The sequence below is a fragment of the Ostrea edulis genome, chromosome 1, assembly GCF_947568905.1.
Source record: "Ostrea edulis chromosome 1, xbOstEdul1.1, whole genome shotgun sequence".
In the NCBI taxonomy this organism is placed as follows: Eukaryota; Metazoa; Mollusca; class Bivalvia; order Ostreida; family Ostreidae; genus Ostrea; species Ostrea edulis.
In genome coordinates, this window is record NC_079164.1 from 92,459,391 (window position 1) to 92,461,314 (window position 1,924).

The window sequence follows — 1,924 nt, forward strand, 5'->3', positions numbered from 1 at the left end:
GTTATTGTCTGTAGTGTTATGTTGCTGGTATTGATGAAGGTTATTGTCTGTAGTGTTATGTTGCTAGTATTGATGGACGGTGTTGTCTATAGCATTATGTTGCTGGTATTGATGGAGGTTATTGTCTGTAGTGTTATGTTGCTGGTATTGATGGACGGTGTTGTCTGTAGCGTTAAATTACTGGTATTGGTGGAGGGTGTTGTCTGTAGTGTTATGTTGCTAGTATTGATGGAGGGCGTTGTCTATAGCATTATGTTGCTGGTATTGATGGAGGTTATTGTCTGTAGTGTTATGTTGCTGGTATTGATGGACGGTGTTGTCTGTAGCGTTAAATTACTGGTATTGGTGGAGGGTGTTGTCTGTAGTGTTATGTTGCTAGTATTGCTGGAGGGTTTTGTTTGTAGTGTTATGTTGCTGGTATTGATGGAGGGTGTTGTCTGTAGTGTTATGTTGCTACTATTGATGGAGGATGTTGTCTGTAGTGTTATGTTGCTAGCATTGATAGAGGGTGTTGTCTGTAGTGTTATGTTGCTAGTATTGATGGAGGGTGTTTTCTATAGTGCTATGTTGCTGGTATTAATGGAGGGTGTGGCCTGTAATGGACCGTGCTTCTGATATTTCATGAAAATGTGTGAAAAATAGTTATGAACTTGAAAAACTTGCAATAACTTTCCATGGCGTACACTTTAGATAACAATATCAAATTGACTGTAAATCGATTCATCCATATGAATGTTATTTATAAACAGTTGAATTTCGGTATCTCAAATACTATGGATATGTGATTTGGGAGTCTAAACCATTTACTCATTCTTTAAGTATTTAACCCTTAATATCTCGAATCCCCAGATATCTCGAAGTTTTTTCTCAGTCCCATCGAGTTCGAGATAACGATGTTTGACTGTGTATTATTATTTTTCTTGAGCTGTTGTGATGAGCAAATTAAAGCAGGAATACTTAGTGTCCATCTGAACACTTAACATATATGCACAGTACCAACTATATTATGAAACAAAAGATTAGCAAAACAGAATTGAAACTTTATAATGTAGCATAGAATTCTGTTTTTCTCCACTCACCATAGCCAGGGACCTCAGAGAAGCAGTGTTTATTTGGCACACAACATCAAAAGTCCCAAGTATAGATAAAATACATCTTTAGTCTGTTAAAAAATGCATTTTTCTGTAAATTCGTGTTCAGATCCTGCCGTGTAAGGTTGTCACTAGTGTTTACGACCCCCCCCCCCCTCCCCCTCCTCTTTACAGATTGTAAATACTTCACTACACTTCACTACAGCAAATAACCAAAGACGACTGATAACATACCGTGGAGTTACAATTTATATACTTAATGGCTGAACCTTAACATCATGTGTTACAATTTATATACTTAATGACTGAACCTTAACATCATGTGTTACAATTTATATACTTAATGGCTGTACCTTAACATCATGTGTTACAATTTATATACTTAATGGCTGAACCTTAACATCATGTGTTACTTTTTTAAATCATGGGTCATTATTTATGAATAAAAAAAGAAGAAAAAAAGAAGGGAAATTCAACGCAGGTACGGATCCAGAATATTTTCATGGGAGGGGGTTGCAACCCGTGATGATACTTTATCTGCCTCAGAATGATATTTTTGTAATTTTGAAAACTAAATATGGGGGTGGGAGTTTATCGGTGAATGTTATTTGATTAGGCAATTCTTTCGAAATCCATAGTGGATGTGAGCTGGTAAGATCATGCTGTTTGTATCAGTAGAGTGTGATTATGCTGTTTGTATCAGTAGAGTGTGATTATGCTGTTTGTATCAGTAGAGTGTGATTATGCTGTTTGTATCAGTAGAGTGCGATTATGTTGTTTGTATCAGTAGAGTGTGATTGTGCTGTTTGTATCAATAGAGTGTGATGGTGTTG

At 36.4% G+C, this 1,924-nt stretch overlaps 1 protein-coding gene across 1 annotated transcript in view; it reads right to left on the reverse strand.

The window, feature by feature from the left end:
- Positions 1–811, reverse strand: part of LOC125664202 (uncharacterized) — a 3,258-nt gene extending 2,447 nt beyond the window's left edge. Inside the window, exon 1 of the mRNA XM_056144990.1 lies at positions 773–811. Coding sequence (XP_056000965.1) covers positions 773–811 — 39 coding nt within the window. The remainder of the gene's footprint in view (positions 1–772) is intronic.
- Positions 812–1,924: the final 1,113 nt, after the last annotated feature.